Below are 26,588 nucleotides of genomic sequence, written 5' to 3'. Positions count from 1 at the left end.
TTATCTCAACTCGTCACCTGGCTCAACGTCACCAACTAGGCCCACTCGAAACAACTCAACGTCACCTGGATAGGCCCACTCGGGGACCGTCAGGTGAAACCTGACGGCCCTCTCGCAAGCCCTCTGGACTGCCAGGATTTGAGAGGTCTGGTCCTGGGCCCTAATGAGCTTCATCATTTTCTCTTGGGTGAAAGGGGGACTGGAAGAGGCCGAAGTGGGGGGAAATTATTTAGGAGGAGCTTAGTTGATCAATGCTACAAACTTGAAAACTCAAAATGGGCTTCTTTTTCATTGCCATCAGGTTTTCATGTGTCATCAATGATAACGATGGTGATAATTCCGCTGCCCATTGATGACATCAGATTTGACAGACGGGATACTTCCCAGACCATGGAGTGAAGCTTGAATCACATCGATGTAAAAATACTGGTTGCAAGGCAAATCTCGAGTGCAATGCCTCGTGTGGAGAGTTTCGTTGTCTGCAGAACTGCAACTGCTTTTTTCTTTTCTTTTTTTTTTAATTTCATACCCGTCGAGTCCTACAGGGCCAAGGAGGTTTGAGCACTTTGGTCTATTTTTAGTACCTAGTTTTCAGTTTACAGTCATCTTGCATGCTTAAGTCTGAAACAAACCTTTTAAGGCAGATCCTTCAAAAATTTTGAATATAATAAATTGCCTGAGGAAATGATGCATTTTCAGTCGGTAAAAAAATTGAAATCTGCTGTTAAATCTTGGTTACCTTTTAGTCTATAATACTTTTGCTTCATGCTACTTTTCTGTTCTGCTACGACACCTTATGAAGGTTATTGCCTCTCATATTTTGTTTAAATTTATTTAAATTTTGATTTCTGATATTGCTTTTTGAGTCAGGTATGTTTGCTTAATATAGATGCACTATTTTGTATATTACTACTTTGTATTTTATTGGGATAATATGTAAAATAAGTGGGTGGGTGTGCATGTGTGTGCCATTTGGGTATTCTCAAATACAGCGAACTGAATTTTTTTATTTTGTTTCCTCAACACAGCCAACTCCACTACATAAGAATATGCATGAACCCGTTTATATCGGAGTTTGGCAGGCCAGGCGTCTTTTCATAACGGCCATTGCTCACTTTAATGGTGTTCTATTGTAACAGCTAAAGTTATTTATTACGTAAGCCACTGCATGCAACTCATTTACGGGAGTGCGGTAAAAACAACGATTAATAATTAATATCGGATGGGCACTTACTGTCCGAGTTAGCAACCATCGTGGATTATTTCTATGCTTGTCACACTGCGGCTCCCAAAATAAACCATTCCAAACTAGCGAGCTAACACTCTTGTCATTTACGTCTACACTCTTAAGTAGGACATGCATTTTGACAAAGCCCACACAACATTTTTCCGCATTGCCTCGAGAAACAGCTCAGTTGCAAGTCTGTATTGACTTGCAACTTGTATCACAAGCTTGTATTGACTGCAACTCTCATGTCTTTTTGCTACAGTAACTCGAGCACGGCCATGGATTAACAACTCGGGCACGCAATGCGCCATACCTACAGCTGCAGAATAAAGACATTCCCAGTTCACTTTCTGACTAAAATAGAAATAGAGAACACATGATGATGAACTTGACTAAACTAATGTAGCTACCTTGAGAGAGAAAATGTAAGGGAAAAAAAAGCCCAGATGGCATTCTCTCAGTGCACATAAATTATAACAGTTTTCTGAAAAAACAATACATGCACATGACGTCATCCGCTAGGAGCGCTAGCGGCATTTGCAAAGGCCGCCATAACTGCTGTCACAAGTTCGCGCTGCCTACGCGAGCAGGCCTGCGTCGCCAAGTGGCCCACCGATACGCATGAACCGTCAAACGACCTTTTCAATGTGCCTTTCTGACTTGGCTATAAAGTAGTAGGTCTTAGGTCAACGATGGGCCAAAGCATGTACGTGCGTGGGTTGAGCGAACCAGAAAAATCGCGTTATGAAAACGTAGTGCGCTCGTGCGACTGTGTCGACCAGCTCTAACTCAAAGATCATCAGCTTCGGCGCGATGTCGGACTACTGCCTCGCATGGACGTCGCAGACATCAAGGATTACACTGTGAATGCAACAAGCTTCGCGACCCGCGAGCAATCGAAATCCTATAAGTCGATGGAAGGCCACAATAATCTGCCGAGCGGCTGGGTGCATGCAGCAGCCGCGCGTCAAAGTGCTCGCGTAACATGATCGCCTTCATTACAGAATTTACACCGCGTTGTCCACTTGCGTCGACAAAGGATAGCGTTAAATTTGCTTCAATGAAAAAAAAAATGACTCCCCCCCTGCCTCCGAGAACTAATCACTGGTTTTACACAGCCTTCGTAATTTTTATGTTACGTCACTTATTCTGGTCTTGCCAAAACAGTCTTTTTTTTTTTGCCCTCCCAGGTTTGTCAGTCACAATCATTCGATGAAAAGCCACTCGCACCATGGCTTCTCGCAAAATAAAATGGCGAGGTGCTGGCGGCACACTGAGCCTGCAAGGCAGGCCTGGAAGAGGCGTGCTCGCACATAGCTGCTGTGCTCTTTTACATTAAGGTTGTAGTTAAGAAGAGAAATAACCACGTGTCGAGAGGAACCTAATCTGGACAACATATTCCTATCACCGAGTTTCTTTCTTGTGTGACTACTGCATCCGAACACAGCACAGTTCACCGCGACACCGAAGCTCAGTTGACGCACGGCCACGCCGGAGCGTACTCTGTCCGGATACGTAAACATTGTACGTAGACCTATTCGCAGACGTAGAACAGCACTGCGCTTGAGACACTGAAACGACCTGCTTATACATCAGCGACTGGATAAGAAAACAAGGTGAACGGCGGGCCAAAAGATAGGGATCAGATGTTTGCGCGAGTAAGACCGCTGCCATTTTTTTCTATGCTCCCCGACCGTCAATATGGCGCGGCTGCCCCAGCGACACTGTCACCGCCTCGCGGGTCGAGCTCAGTGCATACCTCCTTAGACATAAGGCACCGGTCCTACAATCAAGACAGAACTTGCACACTTATATCACAACCATCACTTAAATGCAACACATTATATTTATATTTTTCTGAAAAACAAATTACACACAAACACATAACATATATTACACACAAGGCACCGGTCACACAGTTACAAAACTTGCACAAATATATCACAAGTACTACGTCAAACTGCAACACAATATAAACAAGGCACTGCCACTGACGCAGTGAAAATGGTAGCAATTTACGTATTTTACATTTCTCAGTGTTTGCCGACAATGATCTGCAAGTCTAAAAGGGCAGGCGTAAGTGTGATCAGCTCAATGCTGTCAGGAGCCTGGTGGTATCGCTGGTGGTATCAGGAGCCTGGTAGGCGTCGCTTTTCACTGCACGCTGCCGACGACGGGGAACGGCTCGCCGCTGCGGTCGATGAGTCGGCGAAGACTGCCGCCGTCTGCCCGCGAGTCCCTAGGAATGAAGGAAAGAGAAGAGCAGAAGGCAGGGAGGTTCCTACGTGCCGCACACGTGTTCGCTCAAAAACAGACTAAAGAGAAAACTTGTTCGAGCTGCCTTAGTTCAATACACATAGTTCACTACCAATCAAAGAAGAAAGCAGCTCTTACGAGCGGAAGCTCGATCATCCAGAAAAGACGCAAGAACGAAAAACACGAATGGCCCCGATTCGGCTTGGAAGTTCCCGTTACGAGCTCGCCGTGACGAGATTCTGAAAGCGTCTGCTAGGACTTAGCAAATTTTTATCTTTTTTGTTCTTTTTGACTGGTAAACGTGAACTCCATTGTATTCTACAGAAGCCAAAGACTGAAGTTAACAAGCTTCGAAAACATTTGCCATGCCACAACGACCTGAATGCGAAAAAAAGAAAATTTATATCCGTGACGTCGCACTAGCGTGCTAGCGTAAGAATTCACGGATAATGGCCCTAGTAGATAGCCATTATTACATGTACAGCCCTCCTCTCAAGCAGGCAGTCACGCTGTGTATTCGGTTGTAACTGCATAATAATACTAATAATAATAACATATCGTAGCAACATCACTTATCACTTATTTGTTCTAAACTGAGGTCAGTAGCCTGGCTGTTATTCAATATCAAAAGTATTGCACCCTTGTCTGTAAAAAAGATTATAGCACAGGCACTAGGTTACAGTGTGTTGAGGTATGGCATTACAGTCTTTGGCTTTTGTTTGGATCATTGGAGATGCAGGGTTGACCGGATTATAAAAAACGTTCTTAAAAATGTTGCGTACAATTCCCCAATAGTAACATCTGCAAACATCTTCCGTGAACTTGGGCTACCAAACTTCCTTTCATTACTTATAGAAACAGTTGTTGTTAAACATTTCTGGAATTCCGCTTTCAAACAAAAACGTTCCGCCGCAAGGGAGCTTAGAAAACATGTCTGTTATGTAGTTCCGCGTTCAGCCACAAGGTATGGCGCGGCCAAACGCTGTGCTTATGTGCCTGACATATTTAACAAATTACCAAAAGAAATCTTTAACTCAACATCAAAAAGCACGCTTAAACACTTCTTAAAGCAGCTACAGTAAAATTACCCTCTTGTACATTTTTTTTTTTGCATCGCAACATTTAACTCTTGAACTTTTGTTATATATAGATAACCAAATGTTAACTTGTTCGTTTCAATTCTATGCCTCGTTTTTTTTTCGTATTTTTTATTTATTTTTTTTTTTTAATTTCTCATCAAGTTATGTATACTTGTTTGCTTTGTCTATCACATTCATTGGCACGGTCCTACAAAGCCAACTGAGTTTTAGACCGGCCTGCTTGTGTTGTTTTGTATATTTTGCGGCAATAAACATTATTATTATTATTATTGTTATTATTAAACACCCTAGGTGCTTTGTCATCTAGAATATTTTTATTGATGATACGGTACACACAAAATGTCATAAGGCATGCTCATCTAGCCACCTTACCAGCGAAGGACCAAGCGGACGATGGAAGTGTTTATTGCTGGATTTATTTATTTCGATCGTCAGTAAAGCAGGAAAAGTGGAACACGTTGGGTGATAAGGATAGAGTGAAGAAGCGGTTCATGGGCCTGAAATCCTGTCATCTCTTTATTCCCTTTAAAAAAATCAACGTATAACTGGCTTACCTCAAAACTATAAGCTGCAGACAGCGGTTAGCTATGGCGCAAAAGAAGACCCCTTAAAAACTTTACGTCCTGCTGTTCTAAACGTTCGTCTCTGTCGAAGTGCACGGGTTGTTTCGTGGCCACCACCGCATGGGGTCGGCAAGTGTGATCTTCTGCTTGAGGAGCAATACACAACGAGCCACTGGGCACTTTACACAATCTTTTTTATTGAGTCATCGAAATTTACAAACGAATACCCCGCTGAGTGATCTGAGATAAGCTTTAGAAAGGGGCTCTGACCCTTTAAAGCAGTGCTAGCTTTAACTGCTATAAAGGCATTTGAAGCAAATCAACCATTATTGAAGATATTGTTTACAACTGTTCTTTTCTAGGTGCAGCGGAAAACAATGCCAACTACATCTAAATAACTCAAATCAGAAAATTCAGGTAAGCGTCAGCCCATGGCCCCATTGGCATTGCTAAGGGTGCCTGAGCAGTCACATTTTCCAACTGAACACAAACATTAGAAAAATGCAGGTTTCAAATATAAAATCCCTTAAATACCAAATTATTTTTCCTGCTTCTAATAGCATAAAAGACAACATGGAAGCGCACAGTGGTAAAAAAAATATATAAATTTAACTGCGTCCTGAGAGACTATGCAAGATGGGAGCCTGTTTGACTGGACATTTTGTATATTAAGAAAAAAGCATAAGGTAAGTGCAGATTTTGGCTGGCTAACAACTCGTGCTTTACCATCTAGTGGATCCTACAAGGGGAGTTCATAAAGTTTGTATTATGCGCACCACAAATTTGAATGGGCGTACACAATAAGCAAGAAAATAAACCCATGTCTCTCCAGTTTTTGTGGAATATAAAAATTTTCTCTCTCTCTCTCTCTCTCTATATATATATATATATACACACACACACACACACACACACATATATATATATATATATATATATATATATCACAAAGCACCCCTAGGACAACTAAGCGAATATTGCAGAGCATATACAGGAAAGTTCCTTGAAGCACAAGCAGTGAACACCACCAGCAGTGCCAAACTGGTGGCGGTGTGTGCTGACAATGTCCCAGCTTATGACTGTTGCGAAATAGTGCCGAAGATTTTAATGAGGACGAACAAGCCACAACAAAAATGATGCGGCCGACCATTGTTTGATGGTCAACTGCAAATTTACGCAAACGTAGAGGCCCTAGTACTTGTTGACCAACAGGTAACTGCGGAATGAATAATGTTGCAGGTTAACATGACAGCGGGCTCAGATTAAACTCCCACCCAATCTTAATCTCTGTGTTCCTTCATGGCAATACATAATAAAAGAATGACCTACCCTTCCCCTACTAGAAAATGGGGGTAAGCGAAGCTTGTCATGCATGCACCCGACCTTCGTCACAGTTAAGTAAGCCACAGGTAACAGTGCCGTACTGCCTTGGCCTCTCACTCCCTCAGCGCGGGATCTTCTCGTTGCTGTCTGATTGCCTGGGCTTGGGTGGGTCCAAAGGCGTGCTTACAGTCTGACATTATCGGCGCGTGGGTGAGTGTCGCTCGACATCGGGCATGTCGAAGCGCATTGGCTGTGCCCGGTTACGTTGGCTCTGCCAGCACGTTGAATTATCGGTCAACTATAGGTGCCGTTCTCGCCAACGTGATGTGATGTGTGCGCGCACTCATGCTATGTGAGACTATACTTAGTTACATTAGCCCTTAACGGATGAATCGGTGTGCCAATGGCGAGCCTTTTCACGAACGAGTTCTCGCTGCCGCTCATCGAAGGCTGCCCGTTTCTCAGGGGAACGCATAACGCATGGCCGTCCCATCCGTTTTCCAAGACTGAATTGAACGGAAATGAAGCCGGCGCAGCACTCGTTAAATTCTTTGGTGCCCTTTCCCTCCCCAGTGGAAGCGAACCGGCTCTGATTGGTTGCACGTGTGGCATGAGCACGCACCTATGCAGCTGGAATCCTTGCTAATGACTCACGCTCTGGCGCCGGCGCAACTGTCAACTCATCACTTTCCTGCAGCTGCTCTGCTCTGGGAGCAACAGGCTTTCTTTTTGCGGGACCATGACAATACCACTTGTGAGCCAATACAAGCTTCATTTAAAAACACTTATGAATGCCCCTCATGAAGGAACCATAAAAAGGCTAATTTGAGCTGTATTCATTTAAACTACTCTTCTGCAATGCCATAGCAAAGCTACTGTCACCATGAGCTGAAGCTCAGTAAGCCAGAAAAGAGGATAAAATGAAAGACAGGTGGCGACCACGCAGTGACGTTTCTGCACCAGCTCGTAGTGAGGTTATGGATTTGGCACCATCTGCTTGGGCATATTTAATTTTTTTATCGGGTAGGATGGACCACATCGTATTCCTAAAGGGTCAAAGACTGAACTTTCAAAAACTTTTGCTGAGCCATAACAGGCCTAATATAAATGAATAGGCTACTTCATGATCAGTGACCATCGACTGATACATGTCAGGAGAGCTTCAGCATCAAATGTGGAAAACAAGAAGAATGCAATGTTGAGCTTTATTTCCTCTTTTATAACGAATGTCCTAAACACTAAATTAACAAAAATAGACAGCTGGAAGAATTTTTCTTCAAGGTGAACTGAATGAGTGCTTCTCTTCAGGGTCCCTTTAGCATGTGTGAGGATGCCTACACAGTTGAATCTCATTATATCAAAGTTGGATCTGACACGAAAATATATTCTTTTATTATGGCATTCGTTATGCCTCCATGTTCACTACAAAATGCGGATATTGAAGAAAAATGTTTTATATTTACTTTGCTATATCCATGTTTATTATATAGAGATCTGAATGTACTTTGCATCACAAACTCTGTCTAGTGCAGCAAAGGCTTGGGCTCATTTCAACCTATCAGTAACAAGAGCTGGCTGCGTTTTCCAGAAAGCTGGGCCACTGCATATGCCACTGACCCTTCTGTTTTCTCTAGGGCAATCAAAGTATGCAATGAATAAATAGACCATATCTGTAACGATGGGTCATTAGCATAAGGGAGGAAGGGGGCAGCAAGAGCACAAAGAAAAATATTCTGACAAAACCCATGTCGCAATTACTGTCAACATTAATGCAATTAGCATTCAATCATTGCAGTAACACACTGTATTGCTAAATTCTTCACTTCTGTGTAGCCGAATTTTTCAATTTTCTGTTATATGACCTCATCTTCACTTCTCTAACTCAGCACTCGTCACTGAATGCACACTCTGGCCCCATTCTGTTCACTTCACTTCTTTCTCCACACTTGGCTCCTCTTGATACCATCTTTCTTACTTTTCTGAGGCTGAATTCTTCAGTTTTCTGTTATCGACGTATTCACTTCTTCATTTCATTTCATTTTATTACCTTAAAGACCCCATTCGGGGTATCACATAAGGGGTGGTTAACATGTGAACATAGGAAAAGGCAGGTGTTACATTGAAATACAAGTTGTCTCTTGTTCTGCTTGTTTATCCGGCGCCCACCTGGTGGCATACACATGCCCAGTTGCATGTACCCAATGGCCCAATGGCAGTTGAGGCAGAGTGTGAATGAAGGAATTCTCAAGAACTTAAGGTTTAGTACACCTGCATCACATCTAGGATTTTGACGGTCTTCCAGCCAATGGCCAACAAACTCAATAGGGTTCCACAGCTTGCATGCGGTCATCTTCAACAACCACTGAACTTAACAACCATTTAGTGAACAGGGTAGTGTACACAAGAGGCTGCCGAGGTGTCAAGGTCTCTAATAAATTAATTCTATAAATAAGGTCTCACCCTTGTCATTCACTGTATACTTGGTGGGGGCAAAATGCAAAAACACTCATGCACCATGCATTGGGCGCACGTTTGAGAACCTTAGGTAATAAGGAATTAATTCAGAGTCCCCCACTATGGCATACCACATAATCAGATCGTGGTTTTGGCGCATGACACACAGGAATTTAATTATTTATTTCTTTGCATACCAAAGGTCTTGACTCTGACCACTTTGATGCTTCCGGGTAGGATATGAGGGCCTATTGGCTATCTGCCTGCTCCTATAGCTCACGGACTACTGCGTGATGCCTGTGGTTGAAAATCGACATGTCACATCAGCTACCATGGCCATTAGTGGTGCTAGTGCTGGCTAACACTCCCAGAACCAGAGCTAGTACACATACATAAATTACCAAAAAAAGTTAATAAGGGGGTAGCTACTGCCCATAGCTCAAATGGTAGAGCATCATGCGCATAATGCAGAAGGTGTAGGTTTGGATCCCACTGGCAGCAAGTTATCTTTGTCCACTTTCATTTCCTTTTTCGCTATTTCTAATTTTAATTAAAGATCAGATTCCTTTATTGTCTATTGACTTCATAGGGTTGAGACTAACAAAATTCAGGGCCCTCGGTTCTCCTTGTCATTAATGAAATGCAAGGCTCGTCACCAAGCTACCCTAGCGCTAAAACAAGTTATGTGATGTGGCTCAGTTATTTTCAGACCTTCACAACTGGCATGAGTGACACAAGGTTCCGATGCGGGCCTGCAAGTTTCTTCCCACCACCAGTGCAAATCATAAACATGACCATGGGAGAAAATAAAGCCTTGGCATTCATATCTAGCTGCTTTAATATTTTGGTTTGTAACAAAATAATGTAAAAATGTAGTATAGCTAATAGAAGATGAGGGTTAATCTTGCTAAGGAAATATTGGTGGCCTAATTCATAGAAGAATAAAAGTGGGTTGGAGCGCATACGGCAGTCATTGTCAGATCCTGACAGGAGGCTTACCGTTATCATTGAAAAGTGCATGATCAGTGCATTCAACCAGTGCCAACATATGGAGCAGAAACTTGGAGATTGACAAAGAAGCTAGAAAATAAGTTAAGGACCGCGCAAAAAGCGATGGAACGAAGAATGCTAGGCATAACGTTATATTCATATTATATATTCATATTCATATTTATATATATATATATATATATATATATTCATATTTGTGTCCGCAAGCAGTACGCTTCCAGACACAAATATTAAAAAAGATAAACATACGCACCCATGATTGTCTTTGTGTTAGTGCCTGCACCCACAAGTGTGCTGCCTTTACAACAACATTCATATTTTCTGCACCACGTCAATTAGAATATTGGCTATCCCTCTTTTCTCTCTGATCCACACCGCTCTCTTCCTGTCTCTTAACGTTATGCCTAGCATTCTTCGTTCCATCGCTTTTTGCGCAGTCCTTAACTTATTTTCTAGCTTCTTTGTCAATCTCCAAGTTTCTGCTCCATATGTTGGCACTGGTAGAAAGCACTGATCATGCACTTTTCTTTTCAATGATAACGGTAAGCCTCCTGTCAGGATCTGACAATGACTGCCGTATGCGCTCCAACCCACTTTTATTCTTCTATGAATTTCCTTCTCATGATCAGGGTTCCCTGGGAGCAACTGACTTAGGCAAACATACTCCTTCACAAACTCTACAGGCTGACTGGTGATCCGGAACTCTTGTTCAGTTGCCCGGCTCTTGATCATTACTTTTGTCTTCTGCATTTTAATCTTCCAACCTCACTCTTATACTCTTTCTGTAAAGGTCCTCAATCATTTGTTGTATCACTTTTTCTTTTGGTCATATTGTTTTGAAACTATGCTGCAGCTTTTATTGCCAAATTTTTCTGTATATGCTACAGGCTCGTGCAGTTTCTGCGTATGTAAGAATTCAAAATGTAGTGGGCCAACTATGTCGCAGGTCTAAGCACACCGCATGCTTACCAATGTTTAACATTCATATTCACAATTATTCCTCTCTTGTTCTCAGAATAACTGCCACTGGCTTATGCTACTGCGCTGCAGTTACTACTGTACCGAGCTGTTTTTTAGTAAGCTTGAATTTTTCTCTGCCATTTTGTTATATTCTTGGAAAGTTATCCCCATTCATGCAAGTAGTCTGTGTCCGGTTACATTATTTGTTACTTTAAGTCAGTACAGCATAGACCACATAGTTAGCTGGTAGAAATTTCAGTGTACTGATGCTCAAATATTAAAGAACACTATTTCGTACACAGTTGTGAAGAAGTACACAAAAAGTACCGAGCGCAAGAGCCGACGACATTGCGGCTGTCCTCAACACGAGGAAAAGAAAGACGAAGGAGGCTCGTGCAGCGTATGAAAAGGGGGCTCGCGCAACGGAGATGGTTGGAACGCCGGCACGACTAGGGCCACCGGGCCTTCGGAACCCACATCTCCTGGTGAGTTTCACCTGACCGAGCATCCGTCTTCGGGACAGGGAACGCCTCAGGTCGTTGCACGGCACGAGACCCCGGAACAGCCTGCTGCAGCCTCGAACCCGCATCTACGCACGAGGTTCGGGAGAGCGAGCGTCCGTCGTCGAGACGAGGAGCGCCTCGGGTCGTTGCCTGGCACAAGACCTCAGGTCGGCCTGCCGGCATCTTGGAACCCGCTTCTATGCGCGAGTTTCGGTTGACCGGGCGAACAAGTGGCCTGTTCTCGTCTACGGAGCTCTGGGCCGTCCACCTTTTCCTGCCCCGTGCTGCTGCGCCTGCTATTCCACGCCGGTCATCACTCGACGAACAAGCGTTTCATGTCAAGGACTCTACGTGTCACCACACTACGAACTTAACCACAACCTCGTGAGACTACATTTTTCCTACTTACGAACAACTTTGTATGTGTGGGCCTAGGTTAAGATATTTTTTCGTGTTCACGTGCCGTCTAATATAATTGTGTGTTTGCTCATCATGCACCGTCTCCTCCACCTTCCTCGCGTCACACGCTTTGCAACGTGACGATCCTAACAACATCACAACAGTGCAAAATTGTCTGCTTGCACTTGCTATGGCGTTTGCTCGTTGTTGCAATGTTGCTCATCAAATGACTTTTTTTTTTTTATTTACGAATACTGTTGGCCTGTCGGCCGTTACAGGGTGGGTCAAAGCAGCACTTGGACAATCAGTACAATACATGGTATTACAATTATACACATAGCAAAAAAACAAAAAACAAAAAAACCAAGTTAGTAGCAGTATTTCGGCAATTAGTACAGTACATGAAGTCAGTACATGAATAGTGTTTTAATATGAGAACATAAGTGAACAAAGAAGATACATAAGCAAAATATAATACATATATATACTCCGATAAATATGACTATAAACGCAGTGTTAATAAACGAGGTCATACACTCTCCCCTCCCCAAAAACAAAACAAAACAAAACAAAAACAAAAAAACACGAATACGTGCGAGCTTCTTTCAATGTTGCCTTAAGTTTTTCTCGAATTCTTCCGCACTGACGCTTTCTCGCGTTAACACCGGTAACTCATTCCATTCTTTAATGGTTCTTGGGAAGAAGGAAAATGCATAGGCGTTAATGTGTAACTGAGGTATTTGAAAAGTATTATGTTTGCTTTTCCGTAGTGTTCTACCTTGTCGTGCTATCAAATACTGTTCGCTATTAATGTTGAATGTGTTTTTAGTGAGAAGAAAAAAGAACTTTAACCTAGCTATGCACCTGCGTTCAGCGAGCGTAGGCAAGTGCAGCAATCCGAGCATTTCGGAGACTGAATCTGTGCGAGAATAACGCGATAGGATAAACCTTGCTGCTCGACGTTGAACTCTTTCCAGTCTCTCAATTAGCCCTGACTGATAAGGGTCCCAGATTATGCTGGCGTATTCTAACGTGGGTCGAACGTACGTTAAATAAGCTGTTAGTTTTACTGACTGTGAGGCTAACTGCAATTTCCGTCGTAAGAACCAAAGCTTCCTTTCCGCAGTTTGGCATATTTTTGTAACATGGTTGGACCAGCTTAAATTCGCGGATATATGTATGCCTAAGTATTTGAGCACGTCAACCGTGGAAAGCACCGAAAAATTCACTGTGTAATTAAAATCAAAAATATGATTTATTTTATTCGTTATGCGCAATACAACAGTTTTACTCTCATTTATTTTCATTTTCCATTTGTCACACCATTTTTCTATAGCACTAAGAGCGTCACTGAGTAATTTCTGATCTTCTGTGCTATTAATTTCTTTGTATAGTAAGCAATCGTCGGCGAAAAGTCGCACCGTGATACCTTCGTCAATTGCTGAGGAAATGTCATTAATATATACTAGAAATAGTACAGGGCCTAACACAGACCCCTGAGGGACACCAGACGTTACGTTCAACGGCTTTGATTTAGTGCGTTCCACTTCTACGTATTGGGTTCTGCCCCGGAGGTACGCGGTTATCCATTTTACTATTTTCGCGTTTATTCCCATATTAGTCAGTTTCACAATCAATTCTGCATGTACCACTCTGTCGAATGCTTTCGAGAGATCAAGACAGATGGCATCTATCTGTTTCCTATTGTTTACAGCACCACGAATTGATTTCAACAGCACCACGAAAGACACCTCCTAGGCACTGGTGTAATTTTAGTAGTGATAATCAAACAACACGCTCGAATTCTACAGCCGTCAAGAATTATATTTATTTCTTTGGGTCCCTTTCCAAATATTTGCTCAGGACAGCGGGCAGTCTTCTGTTTATTTTGCTTGGTGCTGTTCAGGTCAGAATATGTTCAAGCAGCAAGTCAGAATTATAAGGCTATCAGTAAGACTTTCATTATTGGGCTAAGGAATTGAAAGCATTTTATCTAATTCCATAAGTATTTTTGACAAATATACCAGTGTCTAAAACAAGCATCATATGCACTGCAACTCTTACAGTTGCATATGTTACAGTTGCATATGCAGTTGCATATGCAGTTGCAGTTACAGTTGCATATGATATATGCAAGTATCTATATCTAAGTATACCTGTGCATATACTTTCTACATATAGCTAGCGTTTTCATTTGAGGAAACAGCCTATGCTGTGACTGCTCAAGTGAAATGTGTGGTTGATGCACCTGCTTGTTGTTGTTGTTGTGCGCTTACACTTCTGTGGTACCTTAAGCACTGTAGTCCTGTTACAGCTGAAGTATTGCAGTCATGTTGAAGCTTGCTCGCACCTACTATTGCTACGGTATGTCAACAGATACCCATCACCGTATTTCTGCATTTTCTCAAAAACACCTGTGTTTGCTAGGTGAAATTTGGAGTCTGTTCTTGAGTTTGCCAGTCAGTTATGTGACTTTTCAGGACAAAGTTTACAAAAGGAGGCAAGGAATACCATACAACATGACTGCTGCTAACAACTTACTCTTTATTTTGATGAAAGGATTAAAAATAACAATAACACTAGATGTACGGTTATACTGTGCACAATTTCTTTTATAGGGAAGGCGTAAGCTGTGATATAAAGGCATAAAATGACAATAGACAGCAATGCATAAAAAGAAAAGTAGATATGTGCAGACTAATTTCTATCCTTTGCCATCTGCAAAGGACGCCTTTTTTTTTTCTTGTAATGTTAATTGGGGCTGGCTCATACGTCTTATTTATGTGGTATGCCTCATTGATTTGTCTTGTCAAAAAATTTATAACAGCAAAGATGCAACAGAACTCACTTCACTGGTTTGCTTCACCCGGGACGGTCACCAATTCCCAGAACAGCAAGCCACTGAAGCCTGCAAAGAGCTCGGCAACCCCTAACCTGCTGTGCCCTGCAACATAAAGAAAACTATTAGCACTACGAGCCTACATACATGTGTTAATAAATTTTTATAAGTGTCTTTACCAATTATGTGCTTGTTGATGAATTACCGTGCTGTTGTAAACCATAGCACCTGCTTTTATCCAGCAATTTTTGTTTTGTATTTGAAACAGAAATTACTGTTATCATAAATGCAAACAGCAAAGCTAGAAAATGGTTTGTTGGGTGCAGCAAGTAGTCTATGCTTTCTTGCCTAGGCTTGCATTGCTAAACAATGTGCTATATCCAAATGAGGGCTCAGGTATATGGTACGCAATGAAAGATAGGTGTATCTATTGAGAGCGGGGGGGGGGGGGCAAAGTGTGTCATTTGCATCCCCCCCCTTGAAAGCGGGCGCTTTCGGCTGCATGCTGAAAACTCCAACAGAACTACACCTCAAGCTAAATGTTCTTTCTTAACAGAGTGACTACATAAGTAATGATTTTCTTTGCTACGCATCCCTTGCTCGGACAGCAAGGTTTGCCTTTTGTGCCTTATCAGGATGCCCTGTAACAGACCACGCACGGCATTCGCCATACATACTCGCGTTGCAATGTGCCTGGTGCTGGGCATATTTTAAAAGGCTTTTCTTGCAGACGGTTTTGTCTGTGTTCAAGGCCATGCTCAACCTATCGCATCATACTTGTATGTTGTGTCAGCTTAGATAAAGTTCGGTAAAGAAGACGCAGTTGTTCACAAACAATTTAACTTGTGTGCCTGGTGTAACAACGGTGACAATGCCATTTATCTAGAGTAGAAACAGCAATGGCCCCAGGACGCTACCCTGGGGTACACCGGATGCTACGGGAACACAGCTGGAGTTGTTACCTTCAATTGAGACAAACTGCACGCGATCCGAAACATAAGCTGCTATCCAAGAAAGAGTAATTTTAAGAAGGTCATCATCTCTAAGGTATTGAATCAGTTTATAATGAACTACTTGTCGAATTCCTTACTAAAATGCCTTGCTAATGCCTTACTGAAATCCCTTACAAACAAAACGGAACAGTCATATATATGCGGGCAACTTGACAATGTATGCAATATAATTGCAAGAAACTGAAACATTTATTGCAGCACTTCGAAAGAAACAGCTTCACTGAAAATCGGGTTTTAATTCTCCAAGGTTGCACACATCTGCTGCCTTTTTTTCTTGCGAAGATTGCAAATATATTATGAAAAGAATGGCCAAAATTGGCTTTGATAAACCATAGGAACTGCGAAAATGTGAAAACTGCTAAACGAAGGAGTTTGCAATGTCGTGGCATGAAATATTTTAGAAAGTTTCGACGCAGAACTTCTCTTGAAACTTCTTATATAAATTGACAGTAGATTAGCCTGACCAAGCTAAAGGCTAAGCTCCATTAAAGATGAGCTTTGCTGACTGAAAGCACACAAACCACAGAACACAAGAGACGCATACACACGCACAGTGCTACTTGAAACTCTTAAGATCCTGTACAGGTTCCTGAAATATTCAAAGCACACTAAAATTATTCCAATGAAGACAATTTATCCGGAGCCCATTTTTGTTTATAATGTAAAATTTTGGTCACACAAACAGTGTGATTTTTAAGGCAGCGCACTTCTGTCAAATCAGTGTCTAGAAGAACAGGGTAAATAATTTAGAAACTTACAGTAGGCAGCGCCCGACATGTGTTGCCAGAAAGCGATGCCCATGAAAGCAATGCTCCCAGCATTGCACACCAGAGATGCAATTTCAAGGTAGATGTTGACCAGCAACTGCAAATTCGCAAAACAAGGATTATTTTGAATGCACTTGCAAATTCTTGCAAAATAAATTGCATAAGCCTAGGAAACTTCTCCTGGGAGAAGCCTTAATTTCAGAAAGGAGAGCATGAGAAACCGGTGACACCGCCTTTGCGGAAACATTCTAAAATGGAGGTAAACTTTGGCTACATCACCACATTTTTCTTTTGCCTCATCAAGTCGTAAATTCCTTCCTCAAGTGCATCCTACTTGTTGTTTAGCATGTTTGCTGCATGTACACAATTTTTAATTCGCATACTTTTTCTCTCACAGGGAGTGTAGGCTACAGTTTCTCTTGTGAAGCATTGAGGTCGAATGTTAGCAGCATTATCTGCAGATTCCATTTCCCTTGCTAAAAACAAGGGGGAAAAAATCCAGGGCAATGTGTCAGAATCCCCTTGAGCAGCATATAGCCGTGCACGTGCTCTCACACACCCATTATATCCCTTTTTTTTTTTTACAACGAAGTGTTCCATGTCTGTATAGCAAGAGAAAAGCAAGGAAACTGCGCAATATTACATAACACCGCCCTCTCTTGATCATTTGGTTCGACAGGTTTTTTTGTGCTGCCCTGTTACACGCTCTAGAACGACCCAATTGGGTCTTTCTAGATTTAACTAGCGCAAACAAGAGGTTTATTGCTTAGAAGTCATCTGCTACATTTCCGCGCCTGCTTGCCTGCGCTAGTATTGGGCAACCGCATGTAGTGCGTAGTGTCAAAGCACACACAATGCCCGACTTCAGGAGCGCAGGCGTGAGCGAGAGTGGCAAGTGGCAAGAACCACTGAGGAGCGGAGTGAGGAGGCTGCCTGTACAAGCCGAGCTAGAGCAGAAAGTTCCCCAGAAATCGAAACGTGTAATGCGGCGCAACCATCGAGCTATTACGCTCGGAACGTTGATAGTTCCATTGGTGCGGATGTGCGATTCTACTGATCGAGACTTCATGGACAAAATGTTTGGTTTCAGTTATCGTGTGTGTGACCGATCCCTTGTTTGAAAACGACCTATCTGTGATTGCGAACGTTTATGACGTAACTAAAAGCAACAGCACGATTGCAGTGTTGGTGGCTACCTTTGGTGAACGGAGCCGATGTGGCATTGTGGAAAGTGTGTGGCGCATCTATATGCGTTATTGTGTGGTTCTGTGCCACGATAGGCCACGGTGAACGGGTACATGCGTCCTGTCATTCCTCCTCAGTTGCCTAGGTTCAATCACGTTGAGAAGCAATTGTTGTCGCCATGCTTGCCCTATGTCCATCCATCGGCTCAGGCATGGAGGTGGTCATTAAGGGGCAGGAGGAAAACGTGCCCATTGATGTACAAGACGTGGTTCGGTGTTTACCATGATAAATCAGCAACGATAGGGCAATCAAGGTGCACATTAAGCGCAGATTCCTGGCAAAACTGACGTGCAAGAGGGGCCTTCACATGGTGCAAATTTGACTGCGTTTTCGCACTTGCGAATTCGCAGTTATAGGAAATGGGCCAACTGAACCTTCATGCGTGCGATTCTTTGATATTCGTAGTGCTGAACTCTGCGAAAATGCTCAGGCGGCAAGGACGGCGAACAAATAAGTTGCTTTACTTTCTTCTTATAGAAGCGAAATGATGCCAAGAATAATTAAGTCCTCCACGAGGTGCTCGCAAATGCAAAAATGGCAGCTGCAACGCTCGGTGCATGTGAAACAGTCGTGATGTTTGCATTTGCGGGAATTGTAGCTGCAAAAACTGCAGTACAAGATCGCACCACGTGCACCGAGTTTTATACAGAAGAAAATACATCAAGGTCTGTTTGCAGTTTCTACTGGTAACGCCACTGAACCAGTACTATGGTATACACTTTGATGCGGGCACGTTTGAGTGTATTCTGGAAGAGGCCTAAGTAGGTGACATTCATTTTCGTAGTTACTCGCAGAGTGATCTTTGTGTGCTTCTTTTAAAGCTCAGCTGGTATCCCAGATTCACAGCGAAAATGCTGGGAGTTTTCTTTATTGTTATATTTTCTTATCGCCCGTGCCATGCAGCACAATTTTACTGCTCAAGCGCGATTAGTCTAAGAGATCAACACTATTTGCTTGAGAAATTCAAATGATTTGCTAATTATCTTACGCCTCTTGGTGCAATTTATGTGCATGGCCGATGACATTGAAAGTCACGTCCACTTGGAATAAAATCTGAGGATGACACCGGTTTTGAGATACACGGTCCCAAATTTTGCGATGAAATGCATTGGCGGCCAGCTAATTTTTGAGCTTCAATGTATAACAAGACTTTGTTAGAAGAGTCAATGCATTGGAAGAGTAAGTGGTAGCACTGAGCTTAGTGTAACACTTTACTTCCGCCCCCCCCCCCCCCCACCCTCTGGCTTCTGGATTAGATTGGTGCGGCTCGCTATGTTCTTTCGCACGCTTTTCCTAGCGCAGATTAATGTGCGCCTGGTTTCTGCACTAGGCAAAAATTTTATACGAATGCTTTTCCGAGCGCCTATTTGTGTGTGCCTGGTTTTTGCACTAGGCTTGTGGGACACCATGTACATTTATCGCAATTTTTACAGTGCTTATCTCAAAACTGGTTCCAGCATTATAATTTGTTCTCTTGAATATACATTGCAGAATCACTCGCTTCAATTTCTGTATTACAATGATTGCACTATATGTCATTAGTTAAAAACTTAATGCAATTTCCTTAATGTCCAGCGTATCATGTGCGAAAATCATTTTATGGTTATGAGTGAAATTTTGTTGAGTGTTCATTTAAACATGTGGATCTTCAGTGTAACTTGGCTTCTGAGAGTAGTCGATCTCCATAAATGGATTTTTGACAATGTTAAAAACAACTATATATACCGAAATTTTAAGAATTGCATGTGGCATATAGCTTAAATTTAGCCACTGAGCTAGATTAGTCAAAGAAGTGGTCATTACTTTCATAAAAAATCTATTTGCATATTTGACTGATTAATAAAATAACACCAATTATGTTTGATTGATGACCTCATGGCACATATTGCAATTTACGAAATACAACCAGTGAGTTCAAAAGTCTATTCAATTGTAGCAAATTTTTAGGATGACACCAGTTACGAGATATTCATTCCCAAGGTGTGAGCCAAAATACAAAGTACTCTGTTACTTTTGTGCTTGAATGCATAAAATTGAGGTTTGCTAAAAGGGGAACAATAGTGCATTTTTACTACAAGTTTCATGCTGCATATCTTGAAAACCGTAAAATCCTTAGAATTCATTCCAAGAGGATGTGCCTTACCAACGCACCTGCTACAATTTGTATATTTTATTATGTGCCACACAGTAACTCGGGTTATACCTGTAATGCAGCAGAGGGTGCTAAGAATCCCTGGGTCTAGAAAGGCCACCAATGGAAACTGACCCTCTCAACCTTTAACAGCCGAACGCTGTCGATTGAGGCTAGCTTAACAGGACTCTTTCAGGAACTATCAGACATTCCTTGGGATATCATTGGCCTCAGTGAACTTAGAAAAACGGGTGGGGCTTATACATTGCTGTATAACGGTCATGTCCTCTGCTATAGAGGTCTCCCAGATGAGAAGCAATACGAAGTAGAATTCTTAATTCATAAGGACATAGCGGGCAACATTGACGAATTCTACAGCATTAATGAGAGGGTAGCAGTAGTCGTAATCAAACTTAATAAGAGGTATAGATTAAAGCCTATGCTCCAACATCCAGTCACGATGATGATGAACAAGATCAGTTTTATGAAGATGTCGAATTAACAATGAGAGAAGTGCAAACTCAGTACACTGTAATAATGGGCCATTTCAATGCAAAAGTGGGGAAAAAGCAGGCTGGTGAAGAAGCAATTGGCAACAACGGCGTCGATGCTAGGAACACTAGAGGAGAGATGATGGTAGAATTTGCAGAAAGGAATGAACTTCGAATAATGAACACCTTTTTCACGAAGTGTATCAACAGAAAGTGGACCCAGGAAAAGCCCTAATGGTGAAACAAGAAATGAAATTGACTTCAAACTTTCTGTCGATCCCAGCATAGTACAGGATGTACAAGTGAAAGGTAGGGTAAAGTGCAGTGATCATAGGTTAGTGAGGGCTACGGTTCACCTCAGTTTGAAGAGAGAAAGGTCAAGAAGAAACAGGTCAACCTAGAGGCAGTAAGGGTAAAAGTAGAGAAATTCAGGCTGGTACTTGCAAACAAATACGCAACATTGGAACAGAGATGATGATGACGTAGAGGTAATAAATAAAACCATATCTAGGCTGGCTTCACAGGCAGCAAAGGAAGTGGGAGGCAAGGCACTAAGGCAACAAATAGAAAGCTCTCCCAGGTAATGAAAAACCTAATAAAGAAACGACAAAGAATGAAAGTGTCCAAATCAAGAGATAAGATAGAATTCCCGAAATTGTCAAAACTGATCAACAAGGCGAAAATAAGGGATATTCGAAACTATAATGTGAGAAAGACTGAAGAAGCCATAAAAAATTTATGCAGCCTGAATTGGTGAGAAAGAAACTTAGCATAGGACAAACCAAGCTGTATACACTGAAAGATAAGCAGGGTAATATCATCAGCAATCTTGAATATATAGTAAATGCAGCGGAGTAATTCTATGCTGACCAGTACAGTACCCAGAGGAGTCAGGATACCTCAATTAGAAGCAGTAATGAACAGGATACAGGAACTCCTCCTATAACGGGCCTTGCAAGGCATGAAACAAGGAAGAGCGGCAGGAGAAGATGGAATAACAGTTGATTTATTCAAAGATGGAGGAGACATAATGCTTGAAAAACTGGCGGCTCTTTATACGAAGTGTCTATTGACTGCAAGGGTCCCAGAAAACTAATGCAAACATTATACTAATCCACAAAAAGGGAGACATTAAAGAATTGAAAAATTATAGGCCCATTAGCTTACTCCTAGTATTATATAAAATATTTACCAAAATAATCTCCAATAGAACAAAGGCAACACTGGACTTTAGTCAACCAGGGTAGCTTCAGGAAGGGATGCTCTCCAATGGATAACACCCATTTCATCTATCAGGTAATCGAGAAATCCACAGAGTACAATAAGCCTCTCTATATGGATTTCGTAGATTACGAAAAAGCATGTGATTCAGTAGAGATACCAGCAGTCATAGAGGCATTAAATAATCGAGTACAGACTGCTTACGTACATAGCTTCGAAAATATCTACAGAGATTGCACCGCTACCTTAATTCTACACAAGAAAAATTAGAACATACCTATAAAGAAAGGGGTCAGCCAGGAAGACACAACCTCTCCAATGCTATTCACTGCATGTTTAGAAGTATTTAAGGTATTAAATTGGGAAGGCTTACGAGTAAGGATCGACGGTGAATATCTCAGCAACCTTTGGTTTGCCGATTACATTGTTGCATTCAGCAACACTGCATATGAGTTAGAACAAATGATTGAGCACCTTAACAGAGTGTAAGAGTGGGGTTGAAGATTATTATGCAAAAGACAATGATGAATACCCGGGCAAGGGAACAAGAGTTCAGGATCGCCAGTCAGCCTGTAGAGTCTGTGAATGAGTATGTTTACCTAGGTCAACTATTCACAGGGAACGCTGATCATGAGAAGGAAATTATGTCATAGAGGAATAAAAATGGGTTGGATCGCATACGGCAGACATTGTCAGCTCCTGACTTGAAGCTTACCATTATCATTGAGAAGGAAGGTGTGCAAGCAGTGTATTTTGCCGGTGCTAACATATGGGGCAGAAACTTGGAGATTGACAAAGAAGCTTCAGACCAAGTTAAGGATCGTGCAAAGAGTGATAGAACGAAGAATGCTAGGGATAACATTAAGATACAGAAAGAAGTGGTTTGAATGAGAGAGCGAACGGGTATAGCCGATATTCTAATTGACATTAAGAGGAAAAAATGGAGCTGGGCAGGTCATGTAATGTGCAGGATAGATAACCGTTGGACCATTAAGGTTACAGAATAGGTACCAAGAGGAGGGAAACGCAGTCGGGGATGGCAGAAGACTAGGTGGAGCGATGAAATTGGGACATTCGTAAGCGCTATTTGGAATCGGTTAGCACAGGACAGGAGTAAGTGGAGATCACAGGGAGAGGCCTTCGTCCTGCCATGGACATAAAACAGGCTGATGATGATGATGACAGACTAACCAATTAATATGTAATTTAGTTACCAAATTTTGCAATTACTCATCGATTTTCTCTGTGAGTAAATGTCCGCTACTTTGAGTACTCCAGCTCAAGAACTGCAATTATGCTATCTGCCACAGGTGATTTTTAAAAATATTGCATGGTCTAAGAAAACCACTCCATATTATATGGTGTTTCTGTGAACACTGACATTTTTTTTAAATATCACCTGTGGCAGGTAGCACAATTCTTAGTCCTTTAGTTGCATTGCTGAAAGAGGCGGACGTTATTATAATGAGAAATTGAAATGCGTAATTGACTGATTTATAAAATGCACAATTTTTTTAATACATAATTACGTAAGACGCATATTGCAACATGAAAAACTTATCCAGCAAGGCTGCAAGCCATATAAACTTATAAATAATTTTGTGTATGACACCATTTTTGTGACATGCACTATCAAACTTGCAGAAAAAATCTACTGTCATTCCGCTTTTTTAACCAAGCAATGTTTCCCACATGCACTGTTGCACAAAAGTAACTGCACCAACAATTGTGTTGAAACATGTAATCCTGAGAATTCGTTTCAAGTAGACCGATCTTGCATGCTTTCTGGCTACAATTTATAAATTACAAAGTGGAGTAAAGTGTGTATATATATATAAAGAACGGTTCTTTTCACACCGCACCCAAAGGCACAAATTTAAATTTAAATTTAAATTTTAAATTTAATTTAAGTGTTATGACAACATTTCAGTAACCGCTCAGCTAAGGGTCCCACCTTTGTCAGGCTGATCCCTGGATTGACACGTTACTGAAATGTTTTCGTAATGTTTGTCACCTTTCTTTTCATATATATATATATATATATATATATATATATATGACATGTTCAGAGAAGAACGGTAATCGAGGTCCCATGACCATTTCTCGTTCTCAATAAATTAAATTTTTATATGTGATGGGTATATGTGTCCACACAAAGGAATGAACATTAGTTTTGCAAGAAACTTCGTAGTTTTCTCGGAAAAAAATTATATGGGGTGGAAGTTTGGAGCCTCACTGCATGCACAATAAATTTTTTCCACACATAAGTATTTTTTCGTTACTTCTTTGCAACTTGTGCTATACGAACAAATAAATAAGACATTTTCTTGCTGTGTCAATCTTATAAATAGAAAATCGCAAACTTCGCTTCTGGAGCTATGCAGTGCAAAATAGGCACTTTTCAGGGCAGCCTCAGGGCAAGATGCGTAAAGATCTCCACACTGAATCTTTTTCTCAATATTTTTAAGCTACTTTTAGTCACTTAAGGCAAGTTTTGTAGCTCTACACTTGACAGATATCTTCCAATATGGCCTCAAAATTGGCCGAAGTTCAAGAACGTCAAAAAAGTGACAACTTTGACTTGGATATATAAAAAAAACATCATCATCGAATTTCATTGAAATTTGCCTGAATAATCCTGACTACTCGATAATTATAAGGCATAAGAAAGTGTTGCATTATATTATTTGGCACACAGTCCAGGCAGAGCTTCATAGATAAACAGCTTGAGAGCACCCTATTGATTATTCTGCAGTCCCACTGGAAATAGAACTGCCGTACATGCTGCTAGTGGTTTCAATGCAGACACACTTGCTGCCCTGGACAGGTATGCTCAGATACCTGCACTGGCGCTCCATTTTGTCGAACTAGACCCATTGATGCACTACGCTGGTAGTTGAAATGTTTTGAATGCACAAGTATTGGCTTATCCAGAAAGACTTGCCCACATACCACCATATATGCACTTGATCTTCACTCAGTAGCATTGAACTTAAAGTGTTCCCTATGTGGGAGCCATGTGTAAAACCGGTGTCACACGACCACTCTCGATCGCGATCAAGCCCGATCCGGATCAAAATTATCGATGCGACTGGCTCACTTTCATAGCATGTGCAAAGGAGCCAATCACGACCGAGAAATTCGATTTGTAACGGACTGGATAGCGGTTAAAAGAGCCCCGTGTGAAACCGGTATCAAATAATGAACAGACGTATGCTAGGAAAATGTGTTGCACAAGGACAAAGAACTGCGGCATGCCCTGTTGTGCGAAGCGTGCGAACAGAACACTAATAAAAAAGAAACCGCGCGCACGCTTCGCAAACTCCATGCGCACACATGGCACCCGCACGAACTCGGCAAGCCACCGACTAAGTAAAGCGCGAAGGGCGCACAGCGTACATTCCGACACGTCCCAAACTGCAAACAATCGTACTACATAAAGCATACAAGTTATTTTATACCAAGGACATACTCGACTCACGTACGCAGTATCCACAAGCGAGTTATGCAGCGTACATGCTGTATCCATTCGCCAAGTAGTAAAATTGATAACAAGCACAAAGGTACAAGGGACTCAATAAACCATCTGAGGAGTCAAATAAAATCGAATTTGGCCGTTTCATATATTGGACACAATATATGGACACACGTGGTTCCCCGTAAGACCATGGAATACGTACCCATCACATGGGTAAAGGGGGCGAAAACACAATCGAGAACCTGAAGCGCAAACGATAAAAGCACGGTATGGTGCACGCAAAATTCTGTCAGTGCGCTGTAGCACAAGGGAAGAAAATAGGGCAGGCACTTGACCTCACCTTTTGGGATAGCATACTAGTACTGAGCCATTAAAAAAAGCCTGTTTGAACCAGTTTTCTTGTCTGCAACACTCTTGCTAAAGGGGAGACTAAAATACCACGATGACGCCTCTATTGCGGAGATCAGAAAGGTGCACACAGACCGCAATTTCACCGCCGTTCTTCGCATTCTGCAAAATGCTTTCTTGTTAGGATCACGCATAGCGGCCGATCCTGACGCTAGGGACACACAGGCACAATTTGGTACCTCAAACTTTCGTCCTTATACTGCCCTTAACGACTTAATTACAGCGTCAGTGAAAAGGCGCCTCACATAACATGACAATGAACTTGAAGAGCTGATTAGTGCCTTCCACTCGGCGCCCTGCAATTGAAAACACTACTGATTTCCAAATAAAACGACACAAACAGATCGCACAACCCAAACTAATCACAGAATGCCGTTTTCTTGACGGCAAAACACTGCGACACTTACATGACAAAGGGCAGCGGCAGCACATTCACAACAGCCGCAAACAAACCACAGCGCAATGCGAGTGCGTCCCTCCGAGACTGCAAGCGCGCATCCCCCTTGCGCGCCGGCGATATACGAATGTAGCCACGAGGTGCCCCTCTTGCGATATGCGCTCTGGCGGCTTCGACGGGCAAAACAATGTGAAGCGTGTTTAAACGTGAGCTTGCGCGTGCCACTGCAGCCAGTTTTTGACGAGTCACGAGTGCTGACGCATAAGGCCCGGTGGCGAACGCAACAAGTCATCTTTTGTTCTTCTGCGCTGCACCTTATCGTGGCAAATCTTCGTTGTTTCTCTCTTTTTACGCGGAAGAGCGTAACAGAAAACACGCTCAATAGAAGGAGAGAAGCAAGGCGAAAATGAAGAGACAGACGTTTCGGCTGGTGGACCCAACGTTACTAGGTGGACCAGCCTTTGACAAAGGCTGGTCCACAGAAGGATAAGTGCCGAGCACTTACGTCTGCGCCTTGTAGCGTCGATCGCTCCACCAGAAACATCAGCAACGTCAGGTGGGTCCCCGCGCCGTAGGCTGCCGTGAAAATGCCGTGGAGGGCGGAGCCTTCCGCGGGAAACAGTGGTATCAGCGGCATACAAAGTTCCATAAGCATGCCGCACAACATCGCTGCCCTCTGCAATCGGCTCCATGGTGCTGCTGGCCACTGGTTCACTGCTGTCCACGTAGCCCACATGAGGCTCATGTGGGCGAGCGTGTACAGAAGGAAACAAACCGAGAAAAGTTCGGCCGCACCACTGT

The 26,588-nt window shown here is 42.3% G+C and overlaps 1 protein-coding gene across 3 annotated transcripts; it reads right to left on the bottom strand.

Annotated features, from left to right (window-relative positions):
• Nucleotides 1-3,055: 3,055 nt before the first annotated feature.
• Nucleotides 3,056-26,588, bottom strand: LOC139059276 (uncharacterized). Of its 3 annotated transcripts, none has more exons than XR_011514042.1 (4): nucleotides 25,798-25,816; nucleotides 16,408-16,513; nucleotides 14,646-14,741; nucleotides 3,056-3,467 (listed from the first exon to the last, which is right to left on the bottom strand). XR_011514042.1 is itself a non-coding variant. In XM_070537470.1 (4 exons), the coding sequence occupies exons 1-3, from the start codon at nucleotides 26,530-26,532 to the stop codon at nucleotides 14,647-14,649; spliced, it is 441 nt and encodes a 146-aa protein (XP_070393571.1). In that variant the 5' UTR covers nucleotides 26,533-26,588; the 3' UTR covers nucleotides 3,056-3,467; nucleotide 14,646. The 3 variants fall into 3 exon arrangements, 2 of the variants coding, with proteins under 2 accessions (XP_070393571.1, XP_070393570.1); XM_070537470.1 differs by lacking the exon at nucleotides 25,798-25,816 and adding an exon at nucleotides 26,293-26,588; XM_070537469.1 differs by lacking the exons at nucleotides 14,646-14,741; nucleotides 25,798-25,816 and adding an exon at nucleotides 26,293-26,588.

The sequence above is a fragment of the Dermacentor albipictus genome, chromosome 4 (genome assembly GCF_038994185.2).
Source record: "Dermacentor albipictus isolate Rhodes 1998 colony chromosome 4, USDA_Dalb.pri_finalv2, whole genome shotgun sequence".
Classification (NCBI taxonomy): Eukaryota; Metazoa; Arthropoda; class Arachnida; order Ixodida; family Ixodidae; genus Dermacentor; species Dermacentor albipictus.
This window is presented reverse-complemented; position numbering and strand designations above follow the sequence as displayed.